The 16,223-nt window shown below is 38.4% G+C and overlaps 1 protein-coding gene across 1 annotated transcript; it reads left to right on the top strand.

Moving 5' to 3' along the window:
- The first annotated feature begins 104 nt into the window (after positions 1–104).
- sf3b6 (splicing factor 3b, subunit 6) lies at positions 105–12,202 on the top strand. Its single transcript, XM_072916133.1, has 4 exons — positions 105–266; positions 6,271–6,389; positions 6,587–6,725; positions 11,840–12,202. Exons 1-4 carry the CDS (start codon positions 237–239, stop codon positions 11,927–11,929), a joined length of 378 nt encoding a protein of 125 aa, XP_072772234.1. The 5' UTR covers positions 105–236; the 3' UTR covers positions 11,930–12,202.
- The last annotated feature ends 4,021 nt before the right edge of the window (positions 12,203–16,223 follow it).

The following is a 16,223-nucleotide window of genomic DNA, read 5'->3' as shown; positions in this document are numbered from 1 at the left end:
TAGAGAGTGTTTCAACGTAGAGTTCTAAATCTTTTTTAAAGGCACAAAACAATATCTCACCGTACACTAGTGTGATTGGGGAGCAGCAACGCCAAGTCGGTCACCGGAAGTGCGTCACCGGAATGTGTCACCACAAACGACGGACCCTTCTCGCCGCGACACACACTGCGTAGTCTCGCTCATCTGTTTGTTTCTATTTTATTACACTCACGGAGAGACAAGAATACTGAAGAATCATGGCTATGCAAGCAGCGAAACGCGCTAATGTAGGTATTTGCTGTTCTTTCTTGACGACGTGTAAGTACATTGTGTGATAGCGCTTTGAACCTGTTGGCTAAGTCGAGCATTTACCATTAGCACCCAGCGTTAGCCGATCAGCTAACTAACCAGCGGAATAATGACCTTATATGTTTTAGGTTATTCATATAATAATGGCGAAGTCAAAATGACGCACCGTACCAATATGAAATGTTGGGAATTAATTAACATTGTTTTCTCGCTCGCCATTGCACTATTTACGTGATGTAAATAATGATGTATCTTTATTAACAACGAGTTACGATATCGATATGACAATATACCGCAATATTATTCATTCAGATATTATTTAGATGTATAATGTTTAGGGGTGCAACAACTAATCGATTAAAGTCGATTGTAAAAAATAGTTGGCGATTCATTTAGTCATCATTCGTTGGATCTATGCTTTGCGCATGCGCAGAAGCAATTTTTTTTAAATGTTTTTTTAAATATTTTTATAAACTGCAACATGTACAAACAGCTGAGAAACAATAATCAAAATAAGTATGGTGACAGTATGCTGTTTTTTTTTTCAATAAAATACCGGAAAGTATAGAGTGGCCTAGTGGTTAGAGTGTCCGCCCTGAGATCGGTAGGTTGTGAGTTCAAACCCCGGCCGAGTCATACCAAAGACTATAAAAATGGGACCCATTACCTCCCTGCTTGGCACTCAGCATCAAGGGTTGGAATTGGGGGTTAAATCACCAAAATGATTCCCGGGCGCGGCCACCGCTGCTGCCCACTGCTCCCCTCACCTCCCAGGGGGTGATCAAGGGTGATGGGTCAAATGCAGAGAATAATCTCGCCACACCTAGTGTGTGTGTGACAATCATTGGTACTTTAACTTTTAACTTTAACTTTATTATTAATCGAAGTAATAATCGACAGATTAATCGATTATCAAATTAATTGTTAGTTGCAGCCCTAATAATGTTTAGTTTCCAGCGTCTATCTTTGTAATATACATTAAAATATAGATTAAAAAAAAAAGTTATGTTCCAGAGTGGGTCCTAAACATGGCGCTTTGTGGTTACATGGGTGGGGCTTTTGACCAATCAGAGTGAAGTGAAGTGAATTGTATTTATATAGCGCTTTTCTCTAGTGACTCAAAGCGCTTTTACATAGTGAAACCCAATATCTAAATTACATTTAAACCAGTGTGGGTGGCACTGGGAGCAGGAGGGTAAAGTGTCTTGCCCAAGGACACAACGGCAGTGACTAGGTTGGCGGAAGCGGGGATCGAACCTGGAACCCTCAAGTTGCTGGCAAGGCCACTCTACCAACCGAGCTATACCGCCCAGAGATCGTATGACCAGACAATCTCTTAAACGATTGGTCAGAAGCCCCTCACGTGACTACCGGCCACCATTCTGAGGCCCCGTTTACACTAAGCCGGATAAGGTTATCCAGGGTAAATCCCACCTAACCTTATCCATGTCCACACACAACAATGCCACTGTTTAAGACCCCCTCAGTCCGCCGGCGCAACGCAACCTAGTACGCATGCGCGGAAAATGCGCATGTCATAGTCACCTCCAGTGTTGCTTTGTGTGCAAGTTCTTAAATGTAACTTATCTGAACAATATCCAGTGTTGTGGTATTTCAATTAACTGGAATCCAGTGTGCTGTGGGGTCCTATTGTAGTGAATCACACCTGAGACATCATAAATTAATCAAATCTTTATTAGACACGTAAACAATGTGATGAAGAACATTTGACATCAATCAAACTAGGGATGTAGATATCTGGTCAGGACACTCCTCACTCTTTTGCCTTCACCTTCATTGTCCATTCCTTTTTGGTGACTTTATGTACTCTGGACCTAGACGTTGAGTCCGCGACATACATGGCGGACAATAACTGATACAGTCTGCTTTGCCAGTCCAAATGCATTCGCTGTTTTCCGTAGTCTTCACTCGACGGCCAGGTAATACAAAGCACACGCTACCTTTTTTAATCACATCCACGGCAGCCCACATTCTGGTTGTCTCTCTTTCAACAATGTTTTTCGGTAAGTAGAATCACAGCTGACCTGGACATTGGAAAGTTATCTTGCCGTCTGAGAAGTGTTGTATCCCAAATAGCTGCAATCGCTTTCTCTTAAGGCAGGGGTCACCAACGCGGTGCCCGCGGGCACCAGGTCGCCCGTAAGGACCAGATGAGTTGCCCGCTGGCCTGTTCTAAAAATAGCTCAAATAGCAGCACTTACCAGTGAGCTGCCTCTATTTTTTAAATTGTATTTATTTACTAGCAAGCTGGTCTCGCTTTGCTCGACATTTCTAATTCTAAGAGAGACAAAACTCAAATAAAATGTGAAAATCCAAGAAAATATTTTAAAGACTTGGTCTTTACTAACTGACAAAGAAACAGATAACAGATTTGGTGTCCAGTTCAAAGTGTGACATGATTTATTTAAAAATTTGAGAGTTGACTTTTGTATTTATTTGTACAAACGTGGTGCAAAGTAATTCATGATTTATTAAAAAATGTTAGTGACTAGCTAGTTAAAATGGGATATTGTGATTTCACAAGACTGTCTTAGAAGTGATCATTTGAAAATGTTCAATTTGAAAAATGTGCACTTAGATAAATATCAATATGCAACACTTTATTTGTATATTTTCTCTGTTTCTATATATATTTATTGTGAGAAATCATTAAGATGATCAGTGTTTCCACAAAGATAAATATAATTAATTATTAATAATAACATAGAGTTAAAGGTAAATTGAGCAAATTGGCTATTCCTGGCAATTTATTTAAGTGTGTAGCCCCTGCGATGAGGTGGCGACTTGTCCAGGGTGTACCCCGCCTTCCGTCCGATTGTAACTGAGATAGGCTCCAGCTCCCCCCGCGACCCCAAAGGGAATAAGTGGTAGAAAATGGATGGATGGAAACTGGTAGCCCTACGCATTAATCAGTACCCAAGAAGTAGCTCTTGGTTTCAAAAATGTTGGTGACCCCTGTCTTAAGGTATTCATGTGTGATTTGCACAAGCGTCTGTACAGACGGAATGAGAAACACGGGCATGTCTGGATTTCCAGTGGTTAGCTCCGAGTTACGAAACCGCTTTGTTATGAAGCTGGCTGTGGCGTGTTCTTTCTGACGTCACTTCCTGTGTGGGGCGCGGTCTTTCTGTCGTCACTTCCTCTCCGAACTCACTTTGTAAACGATCAATGAGTCCATACAAAGCTAAGAGCCGGAGATTCAAGAAATACACGGCGGACTTACCCCTCTAAAAAATTGTCAGACGAGGGGGACCTTAAATGTTGGTTTAGTGTGGCTGAAACGGGGCTTAGGCTAAATAATTATTAGTTTAAGGGGTTATTAGGCTTAGTGTAGACATGGCCTAAAACAGAGTTGTCCATACTCTCTCTATACACGACTCTGTCCGGAACGACTGTTCCACTGTACGAATACCTCCCAAGAAGAGGTCAGCAGTAGACTTAATATTATTCCGGAAGGAAAAGTATTGCGACATATATATATTGCCATGTTAACATTCACATACCGTATTTTTCGGAGTATAAGTCGCACCGGCCGAAAATGCATAATAAAGAAGGAAAAAAACATATGTAAGTCACTCTGGAGTATAAGTCGCATTTTTTGGGGAAATGTATTTGATAAAAGCCAACACCAAGAATAGACATTTGAAAGGCAATTTAAAATAAATAAAGAATAGTGAACAACAGGCTGAATAAGTGTACGTTATATGAGGCATAAATAACCAACTGAGAACGTGCCTGGTATGTTAACGTAACATATTATGGTAAGAGTCATTCAAATAACTATAACATATAGAACATGCTATACGTTTACCAAACAATCTGTCACTCCTAATCGCTAAATCCCATGAAATCTTATACGCCTAGTCCAGTGGTTCTTAACCTTGTTGGAGGTACCGAACCCCACCAGTTTCATAAGCGCATTCACCGAACCCTTCTTTAGTGAAAAATAAAATGTTGGTTTGTATCAAATTCAAGACAAAGTTATATGTTTTTGGTAACACTTTAGTATGGGGAACATATTTTAAGTAAGTGGACACTAGGGGAACATATTCTAAGTAACAAAGACTTAATTTAGAGTTATTTGGTTAGGGTCAGGGTTAGAGGGTTAGGGTTATAATAAGGCCATGCCGTTTAAGGCTTTAATAAGTACTTAATAATGACTAGGTAAGAGCCAATATGTTACTAATTTGCATGTTAATAAGCAACTAATTAATGGTGAATATGTTCCCCATACTAAAGTGTTGCCATGTTTTATTACTGGTGCACAAAATGAACCGTTCACGCACCTGCAAATCAGTGTGACTTCTGCTGTTGCCGTATCCATAATACGCCGATAGGGAGAAGTTTTTATTCACACGATGAGTCGGGTGTGTCTTGACCTCCGCCGAACCCCTGAGCCCGACTCACCGAACCCCTAGGGTTCCATCGAACCCAGGTTAAGAACCACTGTTCTAGTCTCTTACGTGAATGAGCTAAATAATATTATTTGATATTTTACGGTAATGTGTTAAAGGGGAACATTATCACCAGACCTATGTAAGCGTCATTATATACCTTGATGTTGCAGAAAAAAGACCATATTTTTTTTTAACCGATTTCCGAACTCTAAATGGGTGAATTTTGGCGAATTAAACGCCTTTCTATTATTCGCTCTCGGAGTGATGACGTCACAATGTGGCGTCACATCGGGAAGCAATCCGCCATTTTCTCAAACACCGAGTCAAATCAGCTCTGTTATTTTCCGTTTTTTCGACTGTTTTCCGTGCCTCGTCGGTGTGTTGTCGGAGGGTGTAACAACACGAACAGGGACGGATTCAGGTTCCACCAGTGGCCCAAAGATGCGAAAGTGGCAAGAAATTTTGTTCCGCACACTTTACCGACGAAAGCTATGCTACGACAGAGATGGCAAGAATGTGTGGATATCCTGCGACACTCAAAGCAGATGCATTTCCAACGATAAAGTCAAAGAAATCTGCCGCCAGACCCCCATTGAATCTGCCGGAGTGTGTGAGCAATTCAGGGACAAAGGACCTCGGTAGCACGGCAAGCAATGGCGGCAGTTTGTTCCCGCAGACGAGCGAGCTAAACCCCCTATCGACCTTAGCTTCCCTGTCCTGCTGACATCAACTCCAAAACTGGACAGATCAGCTTTCAGGAAAAGAGCGCAGATGTGGGTATGTCTACAGAATATATTAATTGATGAAAATTGGGCTGTCTGCACTCTCAAAGTGCATGTTGTTGCCAAAGGTATTTCATATGCTGTAAACCTAGTTCATAGTTGTTAGTTTCCTTTAATGCCAAACAAACACATACCAATCGTTGGTTAGAAGGCGATCGTCGAATTCGTCCTCGCTTTCTCCCGTGTCGCTGGCTGTCGTGTCGGTTTCGCTTGCATACGGTTCAAACCGATATGGCTCAATAGCTTCAGTTTCTTCTTCAATTTCGTTTTCGCTACCTGCCTCCACACTACAACCATCCGTTTCAATACATGCGTAATCTGTTGAATCGCTTAAGCCGCTGAAATCCGAGTCTGAATCCGAGCTAATGTCGCTATAGCTTGCTGTTCTTTCCGCCATGTTTGTTTGTGTTGGCTTCACTATGTGACGTCACAGGAAAATGGACGGGTGTATATAACGATGGTTAAAATCAGGCACTTTGAAGCTTTTTTTAGGGATATTGCGTGATGGGTAAAATTTTGAAAAAAAACTTCGAAAAATAAAATAAGCCACTGGGAACTGATTTTTAATGGTTTAAACCCTTCTGAAATTGTGATAATGTTCCCCTTTAATAATTTCACACCGGCCAAACTATGAAAAAAACTGCGAGTTATAGTCCGAAAAATACGGTGTACCGTATATATTGCCGTGTTGACATTCACCTGAGGTGTTTTATTCCTTGATGCAGCTTTTGCATCTGATTAGAAATGATTGCGCTTTCATGCCTGTCTTGTTCTCTGCGCAGATCCGACTGCCGCCAGAGGTGAACAGGATTCTTTACATCAGGAACCTTCCCTATAAGATCACAGCGGAGGAAATGTACGACATCTTTGGGAAATATGGACCAATACGTCAGATCAGAACGTGAGTTTCGATGGAATGTTGAAAACACTATGCTTGCTGTTGAATTACATAGTGTATATTATACTCATGCACATTCATTTTTATCGTACATAAACCTATTAGAATCTTAAGCTTGTGGATCAATTGGCTGTACTTCACTAGCTATATGAATACTATTTGAACAACTAACTAGATCATCTTGTTCTTTGTCTTTTCAGAGGAAACACGCCTGAATCAAGAGGAACAGCCTATGTGGTTTATGAAGACATTTTTGATGCCAAAAATGCCTGCGATCATCTTTCAGGCTTCAATGTCTGCAACCGTTACCTGGTGGTCCTCTACTACAACGCAAACAGGGTACACAACAATGGCATTGTTTTACTTTTAGGGTACACAACAGCGGTATTGTTTTACTTTTAGGGTACACAACAGCGGTATTGTTTTACTTTTAGGGTACACAACAGCGGTATTGTTTTACTTTTAGGGTACACCACAACGGTATTGTTTTGCTTTTAGGGTACGCAACAATGGTATTGTTTTACTTTTAGGGTACACAACAATGGCATTGTTTTACTTTTAGGGTTCTCAACAACAGTATTGTTTTACTTTTAGGGTACACGACAATGGCATTGTTTTACTTTTAGGGTACACAACAACGGTATTGTTTTACTTTTAGGGGACATAACCGCTGCTATGTTAATTACTTTTAGGTTACATAACCCCTGCTATGTTTATTAGTTTTAGGGTACATAACCACTACTATAGTAGTTAGTTTTAGGGTACATAACCACTACTATATTTGTTAGTTTTAGGGTACATAACCACTGCTATGTTTATTAGTTATAGGGTACATAACCGCTACTATATTTGTTAGTTTTAGGGTACATAACCACTGCTATGTTAATCAGTTTTAGGGTACATAACCCCTGCTATGTTTATTAGTTTTAAGGTACATAACCACCACTATATTTGTTAGTTTTAGGGTAAATAACCCCTGCTATGTTTATTAGTTTTAGGGTACATAACCACCACTATATTTGTTAGTTTTAGGGTAAATAACCACTGCTATGTTAATTAGTTTTAGGGTACATAACCCCTGCTATGTTTATTAGTTTTAGGGTACATAACCACTGCTATGTTAGTTTTAGGGTACATAAACACTGCTATGTTAGTTTTAGGGTAAATAACCACTGCTATGTTAATTAGTTTTAGGGTACATAACCCCTGCTATGTTTATTAGTTTTAGGGTACATAACCACTACTATAGTAGTTAGTTTTAGGGTACATAACCACTACTATATTTGTTAGTTTTAGGGTACATAACCACTGCTATGTTTATTAGTTATAGGGTACATAACCACTACTATATTTGTTAGTTTTAGGGTACATAACCACTGCTATGTTAATCAGTTTTAGGGTACATAACCCCTGCTATGTTTATTAGTTTTAAGGTACATAACCACCACTATATTTGTTAGTTTTAGGGTAAATAACCACTGCTATGTTAATTAGTTTTAGGGTACATAACCCCTGCTATGTTTATTAGTTTTAGGGTACATAACCACTACTATAGTAGTTAGTTTTAGGGTACATAACCACTACTATATTTGTTAGTTTTAGGGTACATAACCACTGCTATGTTTATTAGTTATAGGGTACATAACCACTACTATATTTGTTAGTTTTAGGGTACATAACCACTGCTATGTTAATCAGTTTTAGGGTACATAACCCCTGCTATGTTTATTAGTTTTAAGGTACATAACAACCACTATATTTGTTAGTTTTAGGGTAAATAACCACTGCTATGTTAATTAGTTTTAGGGTACATAACCCCTGCTATGTTTATTAGTTTTAGGGTACATAACCACTACTATAGTAGTTAGTTTTAGGGTACATAACCACTACTATATTTGTTAGTTTTAGGGTACATAACCACTGCTATGTTTATTAGTTATAGGGTACATAACCACTACTATATTTGTTAGTTTTAGGGTACATAACCACTGCTATGTTAATCAGTTTTAGGGTACATAACCCCTGCTATGTTTATTAGTTTTAAGGTACATAACCACCACTATATTTGTTAGTTTTAGGGTAAATAACCCCTGCTATGTTAATTAGTTTTAGGGTACATAACCACCACTATATTTGTTAGTTTTAGGGTACATAACCACTGCTATATTTGTTAGTTTTAGGGTACATAACCACTGCTATGTTAGTTTTAGGGTACATAAACACTGCTATGTTAGTTTTAGGGTAAATAACCACTGCTATGTTAATTAGTTTTAGGGTACATAACCCCCGCTATGTTTATTAGTTTTAGGGTACATAACCACTACTATAGTAGTTAGTTTTAGGGTACATAACCACTACTATATTTGTTAGTTTTAGGGTACATAACCACTGCTATGTTTATTAGTTATAGGGTACATAACCACTACTATATTTGTTAGTTTTAGGGTACATAACCACTGCTATGTTAATCAGTTTTAGGGTACATAACCCCTGCTATGTTTATTAGTTTTAAGGTACATAACCACCACTATATTTGTTAGTTTTAGGGTAAATAACCACTGCTATGTTAATTAGTTTTAGGGTACATAACCCCTGCTTTGTTTATTAGTTTTAGGGTACATAACCCACTACTGTATTTGTTAGTTTTAGGGTACATAACCACTGCTATGTTAATTAGTTTTAGGGTACATAACCCCTGCTATGATTATTAGTTTTAAGATACATAACACTACTATATTTGTTAGTTTTAGGGTACATAACCCCTGCTATGTTTATTAGCTTTAGAGTACTAACACTGCTATGTTAGTTTTAGGGTACATAACCACTACTATATTTGTTAGTTTTAGGGTACATAACCACTGCTATGTTAGTTTTAGTGTACATAAACACTGCTATGTTAGTTTAGGGTAAATAACCACTGCTATGTTAGTTTAGGGTAAATAACCACTGCTATGTTTATTAGCTTTAGGGTACATAAACACTACTATGTTAGTTTTAGGGTAAATAACCACTGCTATGTTTATTATCTTTAGGGTACATAAACACTACTATGTTAGTTTTAGGGTACATAAACAATGCTATGTTTATTAGTTTTAGGGTACATAACCCCTGCTATGTTTATTAGTTTTAGGGTACATAACCACGACTATATTTGTTAGTTTTAGGGTACATAACCACTGCTATGTTAATTAGTTTTAGGGTACATAACCCCTGCTATGTTTATTAGTTTTAGGGTACATAACCACTACTATATTTGTTAGTTTTAGGGTACATAACCACTGCTATGTTAGTTTTAGGGTACATAACCCCTGCTATGTTAATTAGTTTTAGGGTACATAACCCCTTCTATATTTGTTAGTTTTAGGGTACATAAACACTGCTATGTTAGTTTTAGGGTAAATAACCGCTGCTATGTTTATTAGCTTTAGGGTACATAAACACTACTATGTTAGTTGTAGGGTACATAAACACTGCTATGTTTATTAGTTTTAAGGTACATAACCCTGTGATAAGGTGGCGACTTGTCCAGGGTGTCCCCCGCCTTCCGCCCGATTGTAGCTGAGATAGGCTCCAGCGCCCCCCGCGACCCCGAAGGGAATAAGCGGTAGAAAATGGATGGATAACACTACTATATTTGTTAGTTTTAGGGTACATAACCATTGCTATGTTAATTACTTTTAGGTTACATAACCCCTGCTATGTTTATTAGTTTTAGGGTACATAACCCACTACTGTATTTGTTAGTTTAGGGTACATAACCACTGCTATGTTATGTAGTTTTAGGGTACATAACCCCTGCTATGATTATTAGTTTTAAGATACATAACACTACTATATTTGTTAGTTTTAGGGTAAATAACCACTGCTATGTTAATTAGTTTTAGGTTACATAACCCCTGCTGTGTTTATTAGTTTTAGGGTACATAACCACTACTATATTTGTTATTTTTAGGGTACATAACCCCTGCTATGTTTATTAGCTTTAGGGTACATAAACACTGCTATGTTAGTTTTAGGGTACATAACCACTACTATATTTGTTAGTTTTAGGGTACATAAACACTGCTATGTTAGTTTTAGGGTAAATAACCACTGCTGTTTATTAGCTTTAGGGTACATAAACACTACTATGTTAGTTTTAGGGTAAATAACCACTGCTATGTTTATTAGCTTTAGGGTACATAAACACTACTATGTTAGTTTTAGGGTACATAACCACTACTATATTTGTTAGTTTTAGGTTACATAACCACTGCTATGTTAGTTTTAGGGTACATAAACACTGCTATGTTAGTTTTAGGGTAAATAACCACTGCTATGTTTATTATCTTTAGGGTACATAAACACTACTATGTTAGTTTTAGGGTACATAAACACTGCTATGTTAATTAGTTTTAGGGTACATAAACCCTGCTATGTGAATTAGCTTTAGGGTACATAACCCCTGCTATATTAGTTAGTTTTAGGGTACATAACCCCTGCTATGTTAATTAGTTTTAGGGTACATAACCCCTGCTATATTTGTTAGTTTTAGGGTAAATCACCACTGCTATGTTTATTAGCTTTAGGGTACATAAACACTACCGGTACTATGTTAGATTTAGGGTACATAAACACTGCTATGTTAATTAGTTTTAGGGTACATAACCCCTGCTATGTTTATCAATTTTAGGGTACATAACCACTACTATATTTGTTAGTTTTAGGGTACATAACCACTGCTATGTTCATTAGTTTTAGGGTACATAACCCCTGCTATGTTTATTAGTTTTAGGGTACAAAACCACTACTATATTTGTTAGTTTTAGGGTACATAACCCCTGCTATGTTTATTAGTTTTAGGGTACAAAACCACTACTATATTTGTTAGTTTGAAGGTACGTAACCACTGCTATGCTTATTAGTTTTAGGGTACATAAACACTACTATGTTAGTTTTAGGTACATAAACACTACTATGTTAGTTTTAGGTACATAAACACTGCTATGTTAATTAGTTTTAGGGTACATAACCACTGCTAAGCTTATTAGTTTTAGGGTACATAAACACTACTATGTTAGTTTTAGGTACATAAACACTGCTTTGTCTGTTAGTTATAGGTTATATAACCATTGCTATCTTTGTTAGTTTTAGGGTACATAACCACTGGTTTGGTTGTTAGTTTTACGGTACATTATGTTTGTTAGTTTTAGGGTACATAAACACTGCTTTGTCTGTTAGTTTGAAGGTACATAACCACTTCAATGTTGGTTAGTTTTTACTTTCCAAGTTGTTTGTCTTCAATGTTCTATGGTTTTGGGTGTCCTGGTCCACTGAGTTGTATCAAAGTAGATGTTGACGACACAGAAAATAATCCTGACTATAGTCTCGGCATCAATATTTCAAGTTGTCCTCAATTATTCCATTCAGGATTTGATGTATTTAAACTTCTTATGTCTTGTTTTTCTCTGCAGGCGTTCCAGAAAATGGACACAAAGAAGAAAGAAGAACAGCTGAGGCTGCTAAAAGAAAAATACGGGATCAACACAGACCCTCCAAAGTAACACCATCTGTTCTTTGTTGTGATGTCTCTGAAAACTATTCTTTTAATTTCCTTTTCTAAATTATGAGGACTCTGTGTCATTAAAATGATTAGAATGAAAGTGCAAATGTTATAATTTACGTACAGAAAGGCACTTTCCCCACAATTCTGCTGTTTGTTTAATTCGCTGCTTTGGTTTTGCAACATTAATCCTGTTTTTTTTTCTACAGTCTCTCAAATTTAAATAGCTTTTTACCTGAATACTCTTGTACTTTAAATAAATGTCCTAAATAAATACTTCCAACTCTTCAACTGTGTTTTTTTAATACACATTGTCCACCTCACATTTTTGCAGATATTTTTCATGTGACAACACTGAAGAAATGCATTAACGTCTTAAGGCCCAAGCTGTTTGTTTACATGCTTTTTTTTTATTTCTCTTTGCTATTTGGGCTTATTGGACCCTAATTAGAATAAAAACTAAGAATCATCTTTTGATATGATGTACTTAGTCCATAAGTAACAAAGGTGTACTTCATGTTTAGTGACATGCTAATTCTTATTTTTACACTTTTTTTCCCAAATTCCATTGTATGTTATACTCTTCTGACACCACCAGATGGCAGTATAAGTGTCCACATAAGCGGCCATAAGACCCCAATTCAGTAGTGTGCACAATTTTAGAAATAAGAGCTAAAAAGTGCTGTCCACGCATGTGGCCACTAAGGCCTTTTTAATGTAGTTAACATACTATCTTCGTTGTCTGCTGCGCCCCACAAAGTGTTAATACTGTTAAATATTGCACTTATTACGCAACAGCTGTTTGATTGTAACATGCACTTAGTTGTCGTTTTCATTGACAAATTTGGAGGTGTTGAAATCGCCATGTAGAATCGCTAATGCTAATCCGTAACACGTCAATAGCAAAGCCAATCTGCATTAGCATTTAATTAGCACTTTTTTTGTGAAAAGGGAGCCTTACTTGCATTACATAGAGTCAGTTACTTTGTTGGAATTGAAAAATGCCAACATTACCTCTGAGTCCGCTCTCCGTGCTGCCGGAGTGATCGCAAAATGCGAAGAGTCTGCTAAAATACGGCTATTGTGTGCTTAGCTGTCGTGTAGCTGCTGGCTCCTACCATCCTATAGCCTTAGCATGTTTACCTTTTGTAAATGGCTTGTTTAAAACAGGAGCAATATTGTTATCGTTATTATGCATGTTTAGCTTGTGTGCTTTTGTGTGCTTAGCTGTTGTGTAGCTCCTAGCAGCCTATAGGCTAGCATATTTATATTTTGTAAATGACTTGTTTAAAACAGGAGCAATATTGTTCAATCATTATGCATGCATAGGGGGCTACTGAATCCAAGGAGGGCCAGTGTGCTCACCAAGTGCTGCGGGATGATGGTCTTGAACGCCGAGCTGAAGTCCAGAAACAACATCCGCACGCACGTGTGTGTCCTTTCCTTCCAGGTGTTCTAAGCTCAGGTGGAGTGCAGAGGAGATGGCGTCCTCTGTGGAGCGGTCTGTGTTTACTAACAAAACATCATGGCGGAGCTGAAGTCGAGTTTCTTAACACGGAGATATTCTCACTACTTTTCTTTTGTCGAGCACAAAGAAAATAACATTTTAGTTAAATGTAAGTTGTCTTGGATCAAAGATCCTATCTACTGCCCAAAACAGCAATTCAAATCTGCTGAAACGGCTACAAAAGCAACATGCTCCGACTCTAGTAAAGAGAGACACAGACTCCGAAGCCACTCGACCTCCACTTAAGGATTTTAACGGAGGGACTGGTAGCCAGGACAACATTGATAGCGCCATTGCAGCGTATGTGCTAGAAGACATGCAGGCTATTTCTACAGTGGGGTCACCCGCTTTCAGGCAGCTAATTAGCAGGATACCGGCGTCAAACAGCAAATGGCACGGAAAACATTTTCCACGTACCTGGACACAGTGAGCACATAAACATGGAAAGCGAGCTAAAGAAGACACTCCAAGCTCATCATTCAGCACTGAAGGTACACACACTCTGTCAATTCTCTTATATACTCTTTCATTCTAGACTTCTAGAGTGTTTGATTATCACATCACTCTAAATGTATAGATGAGAAAGTTCACAAACATAAAGATGGATCCTAGTGGGCCAGGGCAATCTTTCCTTTTCTCTTAAAGGGGAACATTATCACAATTTCAGAAGGGTTAAAACCATTAAAAATCAGTTCCCAGTGGCTTATTTTATTTTTCAAAGTTTTTTTTAAAATTTTACTCATCACGCAATATCCCTAAAAAAGCTTCAAAGTGCCTGATTTTAACCATCGTTATATACACCCGTCCATTTTCCTGTGACGTCACATAGTGATGCCAATACAAACAAACATGGCGGTTAGAACTGCAAGCTATAGCGACATTAGCTCGGATTCAGACTCGGATTTCAGCGGCTTAAGCGATTCAACAGATTACGCATGTATTGAAACGGATGGTTGTAGTGTGGAGGCAGGTAGCGAAAACGAAATTGAAGAAGAAACTGAAGCTATTGAGCCATATCGGTTTGAACCGTATGCAAGCGAAACCGACGAAAACGACACGACAGCCAGCGACACGGGAGAAAGCGAGGACGAATTCGGCGATCGCCGTCTAACCAACGATTGGTATGTGTTTGTTTGGCATTAAAGGAAACTAACAACTATGAACTAGGTTTACAGCATATGAAATACATTTGGCAACAACATGCACTTTGAGAGTGCAGACAGCCCAGTTTTCATCAATGAATATATTCTGTAGACATACCCTCATCCGCTCTCTTTTCCTGAAAGCTGATCTGTCCAGTCCAGTTGGAAATGCATCTGCTTTGAGTGTCGCAGGATATCCACACATTCTTGCCATCTCTGTCGTAGCATAGCTTTCGTCGGTAAAGTATGCGGAACAAACGTCCAATTTCTTGCCACTTTCGCATCTTTGGGCCACTGGTGCAACTTGAATCCGTCCCTGTTCGTGTTGTTACACCCTCCGACAACACACCGACGAGGCATGATGTCTCCAAGGTACGGAAAACAGTCGAAAAAACGGAAAATAACAGAGCTGATTTGACTCGGTAATGTGTTTGAGAAAATGGCGGATTGCTTCCCGATGTGACGTCACAATAATAGAAAGGCGTTTAATTCGCCAAAATTCACCCATTTAGAGTTCGAAAATCGGTTAAAAAAATATATGGTCTTTTTTCTGCAACATCAAGGTATATATTGACGCTTACATAGGTCTGGTGATAATGTTCCCCTTTAACTAAAACTGGGGAAATGCGTAGAGTGTTCTGGGCTTCACTGAAGACATGATTTTATTTCACAATTCCTTGAGAGAAAAAAAGGCCTGGTTAGGCTTTGTGTGTATAGCAGTATGTGTGCTGTATATAGTCACATGACATATAATCATGTCATGTGTGCCTTCCTTGGGTGAAGCCAGGTTTACAGCTATGTTGTTATTATGCTGTTTGTTACTCATGTATGTTATGTTGCAGCTATTTCAAATAGTTGTGTCAATTTGTTCTGGCCCAAAACAAATTGGCCCTTTGAAACATATCTTTGTCTTTGTGTGTTGTATGTAGACTGTAGCACTGTAAAGTTCAAATTTGAATGACATTAAAAAGTAAGTCTAATGTCTAGCTTATGTGCTTTAGTGTGCTTAGCTGTTGCGTAGCTGCAGCAGGAAGAGCAGGAACAAAAGGAGCCCGTAGACTTGCTTTTTTTTTTTCATTTTTCATTTTTTATTGGGTTGAATCACAACACAGGGTGTAGTGCGGCCATGTTGTCAGGAACACAGTACATGCTACAAAAAGAATCCTTGTACACTCGCTAACATTTTGGTTGTTGCCGTCGCCACGGCAACGTTTCACTGGAAACAAAAGAACAACAAACAAACAAAAGGTTGAAGAGGGGACACAGACGGTGCTGCTGTGTGAGGGCGTACTTGTGAGCTTTTCTTCCACACCCGACAGCGGGGAAGTGAAAAGGTACAAAAAGAATGATTTTGATGCGTGAAAGCTGAATGAATTGAAATGCTCGTAGCCCTAACCTTCCATCTATAAAATAACCAAAACGAAGTGAACGTCATAGCTTGCAGTATACTTGTTCATGCATGAGCACATGCACCCAGTTTGGATGTTTCTCGAATTAATATGATAATTATTCTCGCCAGTTAATGATAACTGGTACTTTCCATCTATAAAATAACTTAAACGAAGGGAACGTCAAAGCTCATGGTACACTTGTTCATGCATCCAGTTGGGATGTTTCTCGGATCAATGTGATAATTCCTCTCGCCA

Source organism: Nerophis lumbriciformis, linkage group LG26, assembly GCF_033978685.3.
Source record: "Nerophis lumbriciformis linkage group LG26, RoL_Nlum_v2.1, whole genome shotgun sequence".
NCBI classification, from domain to species: Eukaryota; Metazoa; Chordata; class Actinopteri; order Syngnathiformes; family Syngnathidae; genus Nerophis; species Nerophis lumbriciformis.
This window is presented reverse-complemented; position numbering and strand designations above follow the sequence as displayed.